The sequence below is a fragment of the Hippopotamus amphibius genome, chromosome 5 (genome assembly GCF_030028045.1).
Source record: "Hippopotamus amphibius kiboko isolate mHipAmp2 chromosome 5, mHipAmp2.hap2, whole genome shotgun sequence".
Lineage (NCBI taxonomy): Eukaryota > Metazoa > Chordata > Mammalia > Artiodactyla > Hippopotamidae > Hippopotamus > Hippopotamus amphibius.
In genome coordinates this window covers 122,535,494-122,552,198 of record NC_080190.1, presented here as the reverse complement: position 1 = coordinate 122,552,198, position 16,705 = coordinate 122,535,494, and the positions used below count along the sequence as shown (strand labels likewise).

General features: G+C 39.4%; 1 protein-coding gene across 2 annotated transcripts in view; it reads left to right on the top strand.

Moving 5' to 3' along the window:
- The window catches only part of CHD7 (chromodomain helicase DNA binding protein 7), a 180,797-nt gene that overhangs the window by 119,731 nt on the left and 44,361 nt on the right, over positions 1-16,705 (top strand). For both annotated transcript variants that reach the window (XM_057734511.1, XM_057734510.1), the window contains exons 6-9: positions 603-668; positions 6,713-6,768; positions 13,208-13,322; positions 16,548-16,631. In XM_057734511.1, coding sequence (XP_057590494.1) covers positions 603-668; positions 6,713-6,768; positions 13,208-13,322; positions 16,548-16,631 — 321 coding nt within the window. The remainder of the gene's footprint in view (positions 1-602; positions 669-6,712; positions 6,769-13,207; positions 13,323-16,547; positions 16,632-16,705) is intronic.

The window sequence follows — 16,705 nt, the reverse complement described above, 5'->3', positions numbered from 1 at the left end:
TAAATGATGGATAAAAGAGTTTGTATAAAATATGGGTAATAATGGAGGATTGATTATTGTGAAGATCTTTTTTTTTTTTTCCCCTTAAAGGCCTCTTCTTACCATTACTGTGCTTTAGTTAACAAACGGGTAACCCATGAAAAATATATTAAATGCAGTTTTGTATTTTACTTGTTAATTTGCACTCTGTTAAGTTGATATGTAGCATTTTTTGTGACCTCCACAGATAGAAGCTGCCTGCAGTAACAGAATGATGAGTATATTTACCCCATGGGTCCAGATGAGGAAAAGTTATGTCTGACTGCTATCATGCAGAGATCATTTTCTTTTGGCAGCTGGAGTTGCTGAATGCTCCTTGGTTTTGGGGACCCATGCTACTCCACGGAATTAAACCACATAATCATGAAGTAGCAAACACTGATCTTCCTTTTGCCTTTCTGCAGAGGGAAATTTTTGTTTTTTTCAGTTGTATTTCCCACTGGTGATTAAACCCAGTGATTTAAAGGGTATGGAGGGAGGTGCAAAAGGGAGCGATTTCTCGCTTTTATACTCAGAATGAACTGTTTTCCATTTGGAATCATTCATTCCACTTTGTCTTTTAGGAATCTGTTGATGCAGATGGTCCAGTGGTAGAAAAAATTATGAGCAGTCGTTCAGTAAAAAAACAGGTGAGCACCACGTGAGTTTCCAACACCTGTGGTGTGTGTGCAACTCTTTTTTTTTTTAATTTGTTAATTTATTTATTTATTGGCTCTATTGGTTATTTGTTGCTGCACACAGGCTTTCTCTCGTTGCCTCAAGTGGGGGCTACTCTTCATTGCGGTGCGTGGGCTTCTCATTGCAGTGGCTTCTCTTGTGGAGCACAGTCTCTATGCACGCGGGCTTCAGTAGTTATGGTGCACAGGCTCAGTAGTTGTGGCACACGGGCTTAGTTGCTCCGTGGCATTTGGGATCTTCCCAGACTAAGGCTCAAACCTCTGTCCCCTGCATTGGCAGGCACATTGCTAACCACGCACCACCTGGGAAGCCCTGTATGACTCTTATTTTTTGCTTTATAATTTCCTTTAAAAATTTCACTATCATAAAGGAAAACTTCTGGCTATGTTTCTAATCCTGTCTGATTTATAAGTCTGATATCAATCTTTGGGATATTCAACCCAAAATGAAATTAAAATGTGTCAGTCAATGCTGTATTGTCCCATTTAGAGTAGGCGAGAACTCAAGTGCCTCAAAAGGAATGTATAGGACTCTTGAGAGTTGTAGGCTGCCTTTTTCATAAGTATTATTCATAAGAAATCATAAACATGAACCTATATCGTCTCTTTTAGGAAGGGCCCCCTCCACCCAAGTTCTCTTTATCATTTTAGCAAGTAGGTGTTTTCTCATACTTTTCATATCATTTTTTATACGCAATTGGAATATTCATTAATTTTTTTTTATTAGTGCATAAGTGAAATACAGAACTATTTTCAGTGTACTTTTTGAAGATAATATGACTTATGCTTCCAAAGTGTTCAGAATTCATGTTGATCTGCAAAGGTGAGCCCCAAGTACCTGTCAACTAGCCTGGTGCCCTTGTTGCTAAGGGGCACATACAGTCTGTGACAACGAATTCCAGGAACACTGCATCTTCCTTTAGTGATGGAGACTCCCTGTTTCATCCCAACCATTTGCCTTCTTTCCAGTTTGAGAAAACACTTTAGTTTGAAGAAGTATACAGACATCCAGATGCATTTGCATATTCTAGCAAACTGTGTTTGTGGTCTCTAGAAGGTGGTCTCCTTTAGATACAGGTGTCTCTTCTAGCTTGAATCATTGTCAAACGCAGAGTTGTTTCTTTTCATTTGCTTTCAAGGTGGCTGGAAGTACAGCCTCATTGTTTTGACATGTAAAATAAGTTTTTTTTTTAAAAGATGTAATGTGTACACAAAGTATAACTTCCAGTGAGAGATGAGGAATGGAGGAATTATGGGATTTAAAGTGAACTCCTGGGTTTATCAAATAGGAAACGTTTACTATTCAAATACTACCTAGAGCTCCTTGAAAATGGTGTTGCACCAGCCGTAAATGTCTCTTTACCTTTGCTTCATTACTCTTTGCTTTTCTATTGTGTTATTCAAAGTGTAGATTTTTATCAGAAGATGTAAGTCTGGCTCAAACAAAAATAATCAAGAGCAACATGTTCAAGATGTTTTCAAAATGAGTGTACAGAGTGGGGGTGTATGGGTGTCTATCTGATAACTCTTTGAACATGAGGATTTCCTCTCCGATGAACATAAAATCTCAACCAAATTTCCCACCTGTTCAAGCAGAAATGAGCACTATTTAACGAATTAGAAAGGTTGCATTTCTGTCCTTCTACTGACTCTAGAACTGTTAACTTGTGAATTGTAGATATATGGCAGAACTTAAATGCCTGATGTACTTTAGAGAATAATCCCCTTCACCGAATTGAAGTGACTGGTTTGAATAAGTAGTGTATGGTTTGGATGGGCTATATTAATTTTCATTCAATTGATAGTGCTTCAGGCATGCTCAGCAGATTTGGGGGGTTGCAAATTATAATAAGCTCTGTTATTCAGAGCTATTTAGACTATGCACGATGCAGGGCATTGCTTTTTCTTTCTTTTTTGCCCGCTCTAGGGCTTGTTTTTGTTTTTGTTTTTCTTTCAAACCCTTTAAAGATAGGTACCCACAGTTTAGAAGTAGGTCTTGCTATCCTTTACAGATGACCAGGCTTATCTTAATACAGGCGATTAAAAGTCGCTGTAATTGTACATGAGGGTAGAGTATTTGTTGAGAAGGTGAATATTAGGATGGAGAAAATTAATGGGAAATTTTCTCTGGAAGGAGAGATATGCCTTGAGGTAGGATTTAAAATAAGAGGGAGGTTTGGCACTCATTGAATTGCTTGTAGATTACTGGTATTTCATAAAAGGCAATAAAAAATCATTAGAGTGTTGTAAACATTAGCAGGTACTAACTTTTTAAACTGCTAATGTTCTCGAAATAGTAACTTTAGTTATCAGCTTTAGTAACATTGGAGGAAAGTGTGGCAAATAGAAACAAAAGGAAATTTGAGATTTTCCTTTGGATTCTAGCTGTGCTGGTCTGTTTCCTATTACCATGAATAATTGAAGACGTGGCTGTGAGAAGGTGCCTTTGTCTCCCCCTGGCAGCACTATGGAAACTGGCTAAGGGCTCAGATCCTCCCCTGCACGGTGCTGACACATAGTGGGGACTCAGTTAATGGTTTTCACAATCAGCTGACCTCCTCACTGTGGCCTCAAAAGGACCATCCATTATGACAGAGTCGTACAGACTCACACAACTCATCCGGCAGAACCTCCCCAATAAGCACCTCGCTCATAAGCTCTCAGGCCCTTATGTTGCTCTAAACCCAAATCAATGTGCCTGAGACCCAGTGGAAGGGACATAAGTGGTACTTGTATTTGAATTTTGAGGTAGACTTAAGAATGGACTTTCCGATTGTATAAAGGTTCATTCTCTTCTTTTCCACATTTAGTCGTCATGTAGCCCCTTCTGATTTGAGTTGTCTTTGGTGGAAAACAGTTCAAATCCTTTTTGCTTCAGAGGGTCAAAGATAATTTTGAAAGTGGCTTCTGTATTATTATGTTATGTTTTCTTCCTGCGTGGACTGTGGTTTGGTATCTCTGATAGATTCACACCTTCGCTTTACTGTTGCCTTGGTCGGGGCACTTTCTCATTCTTTTGTGCATCATTTAACAAAATCTCTGCCTTTTCACACTGCAGTTTAGCTTCTTTGCCCCAGTGTGACTGCTTAATTTAGTAATAGGATGCTTGGGAAAGGTCATTCTTTCCGGCCTACAGGATTATCATTTGCCTAATGGCTGTTTGAGAATCCAGGTGACCGGAGGAATTGATTTAGCGCCTGGAAATCGTGAGATTTCTGTTTCATGTGAACAGTGGGACAAGTATGGTTTAGTATGTTTGGAACTTTCAATTTCATTTTGATAGGCCGCTTTAGGAGTCTAATGAATGGAAAGATACACACATTTCTCAAAACTAGTCTATTGAGCATGTAAAATTACTTTAAAGGACTCTCAAATTTAATGGTAACTGTCCTAGAAATAAATTTGAGTTTTGTGTGTGTGCATATGTGTGCATGCACACATATGCCCTGACTCAGTTATCCATTGGGTATGCCCGTTATAGAAAGGTTTCTGAACATTGGGGCCTGGGGGGTAGGGGCTGGGGCTGTTTTCAACCGTCACAAGAGTCTGGTCAAACTGACTGCCATTTAGTGAATAATTAAAATGATGCTTCTGAGGGCTTATGAATTCACACACTTTTATTAATTGTTTTGCTATAAGTAAAGCAGAAGAGGCCAGCGTGATCATATTTATATGAAACGAAGGGCACAACAGCTGTATCACAGCTCTCCACTCCCACTTGGGGAGAGCAAGAAGGCGATCCAGTATGTGTGGTCAGTTAAACAAAGCACAGGGCTCTAATTCGGGGCATCCAAAAGAAATAGGTCCTGGGACAATTCCGGTCCTGGGACAATTCCGCACCTGGGACAATGCCAGGTGCTACTAAGTGAGGTCTCGGAACACAATCGCCTCCTCCCAGACAGCTCGAGACCCTCTTGTTAAGATCTCCACGGCATACTGCCAGAGGCATAGTTGAGCATGGGGAGAAAAGGGGACAGACAGTTGAATGCATTAAGAGTTAGAGCTTCCTAGAGCAGAATAGAGGCAGAATGAAAACTCTCTCTTTGTTCAAGAGTTGATCTGTGTGCTTTGAGGCCCACTTAGAAGTTACAGATGGGGAGGCCACTTAGAATGAGATGGAAAGGACAGTACAGGAGGAAAGATCTGGAAGAATGAAATCAGGAAATAACAGAGCAGAGAAAGGATAAAGATACGTCTTTTAACTACCTCAAAGATACGTAATTTTGAAAAACTCTTTCAGAATTGAAGGAAATGTGGTTAACATCAAAAAAGTAAAAACAGCAGACCAGACATTCAAATTCCACTCAAGGTTTGAATTTCATAATATGCTATGAGAAGCATCACAAGATCTAGGCTCATCCTGGTTCCCCAGTCTCCCCAGCTGGTCAGTGTTTTATCTTTGTTCTTCTACTGAAATCTCCAGTTCTGTACAAAGAGAATATCTCTTGAAATGAAGGCTGAAGTGTGGGAGTGGAACAGGGTAATATTAGGGCTAGAAAAATGTAAAGTGAGTCCGGGAGGGATTGTTACTTGAACGAGAATTTACCTATACGGTAATTGCAGGTTTATGTTGCTGGCTCTTGAAGGCACCTGGCAAACATTTCTTTCATTTTGGACAACTAAAAGTCTGGGACACGCCACAACATTGTAAATCAGTTATGCGCCAATAAAAATTAATGAAAAAAAATAAAATCTGGGACACAGAAGGTTTTCTGAACACACTGGTTTTAGAAGCTGCTTTAGGGTGATAACCATTTATAGATCCGTTAGGGATCTGTATAGGACCAGATATTAATGGGTTTTGACCACGCTTCTGAATATCCTGTCTTCTTATTGGTGGTGTCTAGGCAGATGGAAAAGTGCTTAAAACTTAGGTTTAACTGATAGATATGAAAGCTTTGAAGAGAAATTTAAGTTCACAATCTTTGACGGTAGTTTGAGGATTAGGGACTGAGGGTGTTCCTAGTCTCTTTGAGCGGATCCAGTGCCCGTCTGTCACCCAGTAAGTCTTTGCTCTTTTGTTTGTCTTCTGCCGTGTTCCGACTTGCCTTACTTTTCTTCGCATCACCTCTGAGGCAGTTTAGCTGCCAAATGTGACTCTCAAGGCAGGTGCTCTTGTAAGAGTGTAAAAGCAATCTCTAAACATCTGTAAGTGGTGTTTATGTTTTACATCCCTGATTTATTTGATCAAATGTTCCAGAAGAAAATTACATATTACGACCTGTTTAACAGCCTACAACCAAAAGGAGAAAGAAATATTGACAGAGATGCTTAAAGTATCACATGTGCAGTGCCTTCTGCAGACACTGCAGTAGGCAGGATCGGGGAGCTATTTGGCTGAAGGGCCACGGTTCTAACCTTACCTCAGTGTAGTATTTGGAGTGTTAATTTTATTTGGCTGCTGTGTGTGTGAGACATCTTGTCTGAGAGATTTTAATTGTACCATTGAGTCAAACTAAAACTGTGAATAGTGATGCACTGAAATTACAGCCTAGGAACAAGGTTTAGTTTTATACGGTTTCTTGTTTAGAGTTATTAACTATATGGAGGAATAAATGTCTTTTAAATATTTTAAAACATTACAAAACCCACAATGTAAAGTTGCCATGAGGAGGCCAAAAATAATACATATGGCCTTCAGGAGAGCAGTTGCTAATTGGCCGCTGCCTGAGAAAATGGTACACGTGGCGTCTACTTAACACTGTGGGTTTGGCAGAAAGCCAGATTTGGGGTCAGGTTGTTGTGAATGAAGCTGCATGTGGTTAGGGAGGAGTTAAAGTGATTCATGTCTGAGAAGCCGGAGCCCGTCAGGGAGTGAGCATGGTCCATCCTCACCCCCTTGGCCTCCCACCGGCTCACCACGTGCTCATCCTTCCAGGAACATCCTGTGCCACTTCTCTGATGCCCGTTTGTGTCCACATGGGAGCAAATCATTACTTTTGGAACATTCTAGTAGATGGTTTCAAGTATATGCCTGAAATTTTCCTCTGTTGCAGAAGGAATCTGGAGAGGAGGTAGAAGTTGAGGAGTTCTACGTGAAATACAAAAACTTGTAAGTAGATGGCAATTTTTCTTAAAATGGGGGAATATATTTTCGGTACCAAATTAAAACGTAATCAGGAAAATTTTTTTTAAAGATTGGCAGTGGGGATTTTGGTATGGTGTATTCAGTGGAGGCCTTTGCCTACTAACTTTTGTATCTTGATAGTTTATGAATTTTATTTTTCTACAAAATATGTAATTGGTGTAAAGGTTGAGTAGCTTTCGTGCATAACCAAGAAGTTCTTTTTGGAGGGGGAAGAAAACTTATACAATGACAGGAAAGGAGGAACGTAATACCTGCCTGACCTGTGAGAGTGAATTCTGCTCTGTGGGGCCAAGGCTCCCTGCCTTCCTCCGTGCTCCGGATGCCTGGCACCCGGGATGAGAACTCTGCTCTCGGGTGCAGGCACTAGAAAATCGTGACAGCACTCACGTTTTGAAATGCAGTGAGCTGTGATTTTGTTGCTCTGTTTTCATTTCTAATATTTGTCTAGTGAATTTGAATTGCGTAACTTCTAAAAAAAACTGCATCAAAAACCACCATGAGGAGTTGTTCTGATTGTAGATGGAGGTAGGATGCTAGGGCCACGCGTCCTCTGACGAGGCAGCCTCGCTCGAAGCATCCACAGTCGTCCTGCTGAGGAGGACAAATAACAATCACAGAACAAGGGCAGAAATATTCGCTGGTAACATGAGAGTTAAATGTACTTTAAACTCTGTGAATGTACTTTAAGCTGTTTAAGGCAAGGAACTCAAGTACCGTATTAATAAATGCTCGGGTTTAAAGAGAGGCTTTGGGGAGCTAAGAAAATTTATCCTACTCTCGAAAATAAAAGCATCAGGCCTCATGGTTTCTGTCATCCCCCCCGTTGCAGTTGGCACCGTGTTAGTTCACGGATGCATTTCTGACTTTTGCAAGCAAAACCTTTTGCCAGGTAAAAAGATGGAGTTTCTTATGAGTGTTATTGTAAGAGTTCAGTGAAATGAAAAATGCTCGGTAAACATTAGATGCTGTCATCACTTTGCACCAGAGCTCGGGGAGTTCACACACATGCCAGTTACGCACAGGCATGGCTTTGCATAGTCTCATAAGGAGAGTGGAAAGACGTGATGAGGAGGAGATAACTAAGGAAGCTGGAGAGAGAGAGAGTCCTCTGGTGGATTTATCAAACCACATTCAAAGCAAAGAGGTTTAAGTGTCAGTTGCCAAGAAAAGGTACCACTAGACAGGCATCCATCCCAGTCAGTGTGTGGCGGTGGGGCCAGAGGTGCTTGGTGTGTGGGAATCACCTCTTCTCACCTGTGACCAATCCCAGTGCAGTCCCTGACCAGGTGCCAGGGGAGACGAGTCACCCGTCATCAGTCATTTGAGATGAGGCAAAGCAGTGCTAAAAAATAGCTTTCCTGTCTGATACTATTGAGATCTAAGGGAAGTTAACATTTCCATAGAACTAAAAGTTTTTAACCTTTCATTTTGACGTAATTTCAGATTTACAGAAAAATTGCAAAAATAGTGCAAAGAATTCCTGTTTTTCTTCTTATACTTAAAAAGTATCTTGTAGGAAGATACTTTGAGACTATTTTTTAAGTATGATAGTGGTTGCTGAGTGGTGGTTTAACAATTCCATTGTTCCTTCTGAATTTGTTGGTTGGGTTTCTACTGTAAGGAAGAGCTTACCTTCTTACCTATTTGCTTATATATAGCTGTGTAGGCGTGTGGAGTCTTATTTTATTCAGTGGGTCATAATTCCTCACTGTCACATCGTTATTTACTTTGCTCACATTATCCCAGATCTGGCCAGTGGGAGCCCCTTCAGGCTGTCTCCTCTCTCCTTTTGCCTTGTCCCCATCCCTCTTTGAGCTCTTCCTTACTTTCTGGCACCAGACGATGTTCTAGACTCACCTTGCAACTTCCTTGTTTAAGTCCTGGAATTGGTCCTTTCTCCAAGGACCCTTGGTTGTTTTTACTGGAGAAGGGCATTTAGAAACCAAGATTTGGGTACAAGGTGTGCTCATTGCTGCTGGGGAGTTGCTGCTTCCAGGCCTCTCAGTGGATGGGACTAAGAAGGGCATGCACCTGTGTGTGTATATATACTATGCATGTATGACATACATACGTATGTTCCACATATGTATATGTTTATATATATACACACATGCACGTCTGTCTACCTGCCTACCAACAGGACAAACAATGCCTTTATAGTGATACTTCCAATTTTATTTCAGTACCACAGGATTCATTCTATTCTTTCCCCTTCCAATGTTAATAACGTTTTTTTTTAACTACGAGAAACCTTGCTCTTATTATCCATAATATATTTTCTTATTTGTTAATCCTGGAATGTGTAAGAAGTGGCTTCAGAATTAGTAGGCCATATTTCTGTGAAAAAGAAGCCTGCTACTAGAGTTCATTCAGTATTTGTTTAGAATTTTTTGTCTTTAGCCTGATGATATAGAGGCTAAATGCTTTTTTCAGCATTTCCTCTGGTTAGTTCTTCTCCTCCCCGCCCCTCTTCAGTGTGATGTTTTATTTGCTGCCAAGTTTGGTTCATTAGTTTCTGTTTGTATTTGTATTCCACTTTAGGCTGCACCCCATCCTTGCTGCTTTTTTTTTTCTTTTTTCAAGTTCATGAGATGTTAACACGGTTGAATAGTCAGAACAGTACAGAAAATGATACCCAAAGAAGAAGTGCCATCCTCCCTTCCTTTCCACCCCATTCCTACTTACCTTCTCATTAATCCCAGATTTATCCTTCCTATAAGTTTTGGCATGAATGTGCAGATAGATAGATAAAAAGATAGGTAGGTAGACTTTATGTATTACTTCCCCTTTTTAAACATAAAAGAATAGCATCAGTACACGTTTGCACTTTGCTTTTTTCACAATACTGTATGTACTGAGTTATTCAACATCAGTGCATAGGGTCTTCCTCATCCTTTGTTACAACTGTCTAGTACTCCTTTGCACGGCTGTGTCATAACTTATCCAACCAGTCTCCTGAGTATGTTGGCATGTAAATGGTTTCTGATATTTTATAGTTATAGATAATGCTGTTATATATATTCTCATGCTTATATGTTTTTGAATTGTTGGAGGCATAGCTTCAGGGTGAATTTTTAGAATTGGGGTTGCTAGATCAAAAGACATACATAAATGTACTTCTGTTAGACATTGCAAAAGTCCCTTCCCGAAGTGTTGTGTTAGTTTGCATTCCTACCAGCAATGTAGGAGAGCACCCTATTTCCCCACAACCTTTCTAATGTAGTGTGGAGTTTTTCTGTTTTTTGTTTTTTTGTGGGTTTTTTTTTGGTGGGAAATCATATTTCAGTACAGTTTTAAATAGCATTTTCTTTTATTGTGACTGACTTAGAACATCTTTTCGTAAGTTTGACCATTGTTGTATCTTGTTCTGTCAATTGTGTTCATATCTTTTGCCCATTTTTCTATTGTGCTTCCCTCAATTTTTAACAGTTCTTTATATATGTGAGATATTAGTTAGTCCTTAATCTGTTATATGTTGCAGCTGTCTTTTCCCAGTTTCAGTTGTCATTTAGCTTTATTTATTGTTGCTTATAGCATTGTAAGTTTTAAACAGTATTTTGTATATTTAGATTTATTAATCTTTCCTTTTATAGGATCTGACTTTAGAGTCATAGTTAGAAAGCCTTTTCTACCCCCTGGTTAAAGAGGAATTTGCTGTGTTTTCGTCTAGTATTTGCATGGTTTCATCTTCTCTGTTTAGGTGCTTCATCCGCTTGGTGTTTATTCTTGTGTATGGGGTAAAGCATGACTCTAATTTTATTCTTTTCCAAATATTGTTGTTTCAGCACCATTTTTTTAAATCATTTAATAAATAATTATTTATTTATTTTTGGCTTCATTGGGTCTTTGTTGCTGTGCAAGGGCTTTCTCTGGTTGTGACGAGCAGGGCCTACTCTTCATTGCTGTGCGCAGGCTTTTCACTGCAGTGGGTTCTCTTGCTGCAGAGCACCAGCTCTAGGCACGTGGGCTTCAGTAGTTGTGGTACACAGGCTTAGTTGCTCCATGGCATGTGGGATCCTCCCGGCCCAGGGATCAAACCCATGTCCCCTGAATTGGCAGGCAGATTCTTAACCATTGCGCCACCAGGGTAGTCCCCCAGCATCATTATTAAAAAGCTCATCTTTGCCCCAGTGATTTGAGTTGCAACCTTTACCATGAACTAAAGATACATACATATTTATTGGGTCCATATCTGTTCTTTATTCTAATGTCCTCACACTGTTTTACTTAAAGAAGATTTATAGTGCATTTTAATATTGACATATCTAGTTTCCCCTAACATGTTTCCTTTTTACTGTTTTCCTGGATGTTTTGCATGTTTATTTTTATATGTAAATCCAGCATTCACTGTCTAACTCCGTTGAATGATTGTTTATATTTTTATTTACATTGTGTTAAATTGCAAGTTTATGATTTGTGATGTTGAGTCATGCTATCTAAAAACAAGGATGTGTTTCCAGTTGGTTCAACTTGACTTTTGTGTCTTTTAGGAGGGTTTTAAATACTTCCTTATATAAGTTTCACACACTTCTTATTAAATATATTACTACGTATTTTGTCTTTGTTGCTGCTGTAAAAGAGGTTTTCTCTAACATTATTTCCTCTAACTGGTTATTATTTGTGTGAAAGGAGACATCTGACTTCTGTCTGTTAATTTTATATCATGCTACATAACTGAATTATTTTATCTTATTATTTGAGTTAGTTTCCTAATTGATTCTCTAGGGTTTTCCAGTTATGTAGTCATGTCAGCTGCAGATAGAGAGAGTTTTACTTCTTATTTTCCAATGATCACTCCTCTTGTTTTCTCTCATCTAACAGCATTGACTGATGCCTGGAATATGATATTGAATAGTAGTGGAGGTGTGGGCATCCTTGCCTTGTTTCTGATCCTAGTGGAAAAGCCTGTGGTTTTTGTCCACTTAGTTAAAGCGGAGTCTCTGCCTGAAAGTTTCAGCCCAGTTTACAAGAGGAAGAGTGGGGCTGCACCCCGCTGCTCAAGTGCCTGTGTCTCCCTCAAGGCCACCCTGGCGGTGCTTTCAGGCATGTGCACCTCAGCCAAGACAAGAGTGCTGACTGCACATGTACCTTTTTCTATCCAATAATTAGTTATAATAATTGGTTTTGGTTATAGCAGTATTGCATATTATTTACTGAAAATTTGGAAAATACAAATTGAAAGTAGAAAATAAAATGTATTCAGTCATACCACCCAGAATGATTGCTACTAACATTTTGATGCATTTGCATCTAGTCTGTTTTGTGTGTGTGTGTGTGTGTGTGTACAGGGTTTCTGTCAATTGACAGCTATACAAGGCATACGTATCTAAAGTCCTTATCTCCCACAGTCAATTGTAGAAGGACTAAATTGGTCCCACCTATGAAAATGCATATTAGATGTTACATAAATAAAAATGATATATATATAATGTCAGAAGCCTTTTCCTTATCTTAATCATTTTTTTGAGAGGTTTTATAGTGGCTGCATAATTTCTATAAGTAGCAGTCCCTTGATTTGGAAAGCACCTCATTTCTTTTTAATGTCATCACCACAAAGAGAAATAAGGGACAGTTGAGGTGTGGGGGTGGGGCAGGGCAGGGAGAGGATGATGGTACAAAAGAGTATTGAAATAACCAAGTGAAAGAACATCAGAGGTACCATAAAACATCAATAACTGTATACCTGTGAGTCTCGGGGATGAAAAAGGAAGGGTGGGGAATATTCAGGTTCAGGTCAGAGAAGACACAGCATGTGCTCAGAGCAGGCAAGTCTGAACCGTAGGAGACTAACCAGTGCAAGGAGAGGGTAGGCAGTAGGGAATGAAAGATTCACAAGGAACCCCAAGGGCCATCATCTTAGAGCCGGGAAAGGGCAACTGACTAGAAGACGACTGGGGGCCAAGGGTTCCAGAGCTGGTGGTGGTCCTTTGCTCGCCAGTTGCTTTAGAAGGAGGAAGTTCGGTTTACCTTTGCTGTTTTAAATTTGAATTCTTTTAACATGGCAAAAACCTTTTATTTCTCAATTAATGATAAAAGGCTCAAAACAGATTCATAATTAAGGCCACCCTGTAGTGCTAATTGTTTTGTATTGAAGTGTAATCAATTCACGTATGAAAACAGCTTGTTATTAGGTCCTTTCCTTTTCTTTTTTTAATGGGAAGTGGGTAAGAGAGCTGCAGTACCAGGGCAGGAGGCAAATTTTAGGCACCATTATTGGTTTTCTTTTCTTATTCTCAGACATCAGTAGTTATACTAAACGTGGCTCGGCAGCCTCTGTGAGTAATTAAACAGGTTATTACATTAATTATCTGTTTGGTTGATTTTGGGGGAATGATGATGAACATGTATAATAAAGGGTTAATTATTTGCTACCTGTTTCAAGTATATTATTTTATTCCTTTAGCTCTTATCTTCATTGTCAATGGGCATCTGTAGAAGATCTGGAAAAAGATAAGAGAATTCAGCAAAAGATTAAACGATTTAAGGCAAAGCAGGGCCAGAACAAATTCCTTTCAGAGGTATGGAAAACCTGGTTAATTTTCTAAAGTATTTACATTTTTAAAATGTTCTGAGTTTTTAATTTTAGGTCAGTATATTAGGAAAAACTAGTTTGCCTCATTTGGTGCTGTTACTTGCATGTTGGTAACTGGTTATTGCTAAAATAATTTGTAAACAGGAAATTTCTCATTCTTCCTGTTGCTTAGTTCTAGAAGATACTGGTCCTTATGATATTATGTGGAAATATGATGGTATGATTAAATCTTGTAATGGAAGTACAATTAGTAGACAGTGAAAAAAGTCAGTAGACAAAAGTGCTATTGAACTTTATCAGGTTAAAAACTCTACAGTGAGTATTAAGTGTAAGTTCTAGGATATAAAAGTTTATTTCTGTTGGGGAAGGTGTGTGACAAATTTCTTTTGTTCAAGTCAGTGCCTAATTACAGGGAGTTTTCCCTGGACTCCTTTTCACAGATAACAGGCTGTGCTGTAAAAGTTGGCATAGTATCTAGAATCTTTGCCCACCCCCTTTATCCTAAGTTATCAGTTAAGATGAGAAGGTACCCATACCTAGGGCAGGGAAGAAGGCCTGCATATTTTAAGAAGTGTCAGGTTCCCCTCCAGTGGAGTCAATTACGTTGACAAAATGCTCTCATAGCCTGCTTCCTGGGGTCGCTGGGCTAGTGATCCCCAATTTGGTTTCACTTACAGCCTCAAGCAAATAGAAGAGAAACCGTCACATTGAAAGACTAAACTGGCTGACTTACTAGTTTTCCTCTCCATAGAGGAGTTAGCAGAAGGTAAACTGTAAAGAAGTGTGAAATTTGGTGCAAAGTAATACCTGCTTCACGACCAACTTCACACCCAGTGCCTTGTTGGAGATTGGGGGCCGGGGCGGGGGGACGACAGAAGAGTGTTCAGTTCATGTCATACAGTCAATCCTTATACTTTCAGGTCTGAATCTGATGTCCATGGCCCGAAAGTCATACTGTAAAATCTGCACTGGATGGGCGGTCAGGTGGAGGGGTTCCACTAGGCAGATGTGCCCGCGTCACTGAGCACTAGGCTCCTTGCGTGCAATGGTCAGCGCCGAGCAGGTGGAGTTGCTTGGATGTGACTCACTCCTCGTGTCCTGGGGAATATTTAGGTGATTCTTTCTTTGAAAGGGCAGTTTCTGAGAAAATACTGGGAAGTTCTATTTTTCATGCCCCTTCATGAAACTAAAGTTAAATGTTTGTGACATTGGGCAAGTCGAAATCCTTAGCTTCCTTCTAGAAGGAGACACTGTCTGTTCTGCTGATTTTTCTGTGCATCCTTGGTGAGAAAAGGAAAGAATACAGTGGTTACCACCACCCCGGTCCTTAAATCCTGGTTCTGTTCATTAAACTTATTTGACTGTGTTTCCCAGAGTCAGATGCACTTCATGGACTTGGGCCCAGCCCTTGCTGTCTAGTCTGTCTGTTACAGTCTCTGTGAATCACTTGTACCAAGGCTGAAATACATTATCTTGTTGGTAACTTGGTAACTAGAAATCTTAAGCTTTGTCTTGAATGGAAGTAGCATAAACTTGGTCTGAAAAGATGATCCAAGGGTTAACAGAGGGTACTATTCTGTTCCCCTCTTACTCTTTCACGTGTGTGCGCGCGTGTGCACGCACACACACACACACACACACACACACACAGAGCATACCACCCCACACCCACCACATGCACCTGTTTGTTGTGTCCCATAGGTGGTCTTGGCTTCAGGTACCCCATGGTTCTGCTTCTTTGGGATTTTTAGTTACAACCACTTTTGCATTCTCTGTTTCATCTCAGGCTTCCTTTTAAATCACTGCAACTAAAAAGATTATCAAAACTGGAAACTGCGTCACATACATGAGGCATAGATTACTTGTTTGAAGGAAAAACGAGTTTAGGAGAAAAGCTAAGGATTTTAATTTAACAATGAAAGGTTCTGTTTAAGAACAAGTTGTCTTAAAGAGCTTTTATCATAAAAACCTAGTTTATGGAAAGTTTTAGTGTTTATGCGGTATATGAATAATACAAAGATATTGCGTACCTAAATCTAGAAGCTTTGACAAAGCCAGTGCATTTAATATATTAACATTTGAAATTAACTGAACATTTCAGTTGTTTTTTTTTGCCTTACTCATGAACTCTGTGTCAAGGCCTGAGGCGGTTGAATCACACGTTGGTATTTCTGCTTTTGTTTCATAATTTACAGTTTAAAGCACCCAAACTGGGTGCTTTAAGTGGGTTCAGGAGCCCAGGGAATATTTGTTATGCTCGAGCTGTCTGTGACTGAACAGCTCTTTAACCTGCATCTCGGGACTACGAACAGTATCTAAGCAGCTTCTAATATGTCTTTGCAAAGCATTTTAATGAAGTTATATTATTGATAAATTAATCTCTAGGAACACATAATAATGTGTCTTTTCTAACTTATCTGACTCTGACTTCTTTAAAGTATGGCTTAGTCTGTAACTTCCTTTTGAGCCAAATTCTGTTCTTTTACATGAGATAACTTTGCAGGCAAGCAGCATTACTTTACTTTTGTAAAAGATTGTTAATATGTCGGCTAAAGAACCCAGTTTTTTAAGCCTCATTTCTTTATCCTTAATACTTTTAGCCAAATGCTGTATGTTCAGTACAAATAAATCATTAGAACACTTAGATGAACGCCAAGACTGTATTCAAATGAGGTACTAATATTGATTGGCAAAGACAACCAAACATCGTAAGCTCTGTTCACGCTAAAATATGGAATTCACTGGTCTCGGCATTTTTAGCTTTTGAATAACATTCTGCAAATGATGCTACAAGGCATCAGACAACTCCAATAGTTATGAGACTCCAACAGCACTTACTGTGCATGGCTCTGATTCTTCGTTGAGAGCTGTACTTTCAAGAATGCTAAATGCGTTGCGTGCCATAAGCCTTTTGGATTGCTCATTAGTGAATTGTAATTTCACACTTCATTTAAAATATTCTTAAACATTCTCTCACAGTAAAAAGGTTTCACACAGTAATTAAAAGACCCAGTTAACAAAGTCTGAGAAGTCTGATTTCCTCATGGGGAGTGATTTTGCTAAATTGTAGCATTTCAATTAATAAAATAGAACTTGCCAAATATAAATTCTGTATTGCTGCGACCCAAAATATTATTTCCTGGTGAAAAGTGAAATAGTGTTTACTCTCAGGAGTTAAATAAACATTTTAACTTTTTTTCCTTTGGTGTAGATTGAAGATGAGCTTTTTAATCCAGATTACGTGGAGGTTGACCGGATAATGGACTTTGCACGTAGCACAGATGACCGGGGAGAGGTAACAGAAGACCATTTGTCTTAGGGAGCAGTGACTCAGACGGCTTATGTGTGTTTACGGAGAATGATCACGGA